Source organism: Diadema antillarum, unplaced genomic scaffold, assembly GCF_040938485.1.
Source record: "Diadema antillarum isolate AM-2024a unplaced genomic scaffold, OU_Dant_1.0 seq00000244_RagTag, whole genome shotgun sequence".
In the NCBI taxonomy this organism is placed as follows: domain Eukaryota; kingdom Metazoa; phylum Echinodermata; class Echinoidea; order Diadematoida; family Diadematidae; genus Diadema; species Diadema antillarum.
The window spans coordinates 668189-669334 of record NW_027271288.1 but is presented as its reverse complement, the minus strand read 5'-3'; the positions used below and the strand labels follow the sequence as shown (position 1 = coordinate 669334).

At 43.0% G+C, this 1146-nt stretch overlaps 1 protein-coding gene across 1 annotated transcript; it reads left to right on the top strand.

Annotated features, from left to right (window-relative positions):
- The first annotated feature begins 281 nt into the window (after positions 1–281).
- LOC139729507 (kelch-like protein 5) lies at positions 282–860 on the top strand. The gene has a single exon (XM_071640432.1). The coding sequence runs from the start codon at positions 282–284 to the stop codon at positions 858–860; it is 579 nt and encodes a 192-aa protein (XP_071496533.1).
- The last annotated feature ends 286 nt before the right edge of the window (positions 861–1146 follow it).

Sequence of the window (1146 nt, the reverse complement as noted above, 5' to 3'; positions counted from 1 at the left end):
TTGCTGGACGCGTTCTACTTAAATTTTACTTGCGTTATGTCAGTGACGAGGACAGAATGTCGGCTACGACGTAATTACTCATTGTGTCTCTCTTGAATTGAATTATTACTTGACAACCCTTCATATCTCTGGATCATATTCACTCCACTGCATGTCAACATGGGGCCTAACACTTTTGAGTACATGCAAATAGCATGCGTTTAAAATTCTGACACGGCCAGGAGAAGATCAGCCTCTTACCAATGAAGCAATGACATTTTACACACAGGTATTCCTGGAAGATGGCTATGGAGGTATTGTACTCTTGCCAAGAAGCACTTTCTCAAAAGCTCAATGTTTATCTAAAGAATAGCGAACTATCAGACATCTCTGTCAAAGTCGGATTAAGACAGTATCCCGCTCACCGCCTGGTCCTTGGTGCAGCAAGTGGAACCCTTGCAAAGATGATGGAGGAGAATCCTGGAAAAATTCTCCAGTTGAAAGCAGAAGCCACGGAGAGTGAGATTGAGGTCTTTGAGCGGATGTTGGGCTACATGTACACTGGCGAGATTACGTTTTCAGGAGAGAACATCCGATTGATGATTGGTTGGGCTGACCAGCTAGCTATGCAGGAATTGAGCAAAATAGCGCAGGATTGGTTGTTGGAGTCCTTTCATGGTGACAGTATGGTGGGCGTCATCAAGTGGCTGAGGGAATCTGATGAAGGGTGTTTCAAGACTATGAAGGATCGATGCATCCAAACCTTGGCTCATTACTTTGAATACATACCAGAGACCTCATGGCTAGGACTCTCAGCGGACGAGGTTCTGGCCATCATAGAGAGGAATGACCTTGTTGTGGCTAATGAAGAAACATATTGAAAACTTTCGGTCATCTGCGAAGCAGCGCTTCCGCGCGAACGCTACAACACGTAAAACGGGTCAAAAATCGACGCATTTTCCCACAAAATCTGCCATAACTTTTAAACTATTTAAGAAGCAAACTTGGGGCGCCCGGATTCTGAATGTAGACACTTTAGGGATTATTTATGTGTATATATCATTATTGTAACATTTGTAGTCGTGACGCAAATTTGATCAGAAAAGTACCTTTTAAGTAGATTTGTCTATGGCGAACAGTCCAAATTTGACGAATTTGAGCATATTT

Coding starts and splice junctions, on each gene's coding strand:
- LOC139729507 (XM_071640432.1), top strand. CDS start 282: ATGGCTATGGAGGTATTGTACTCTTGCCAAGAAGCACTTTCTCAAAAG.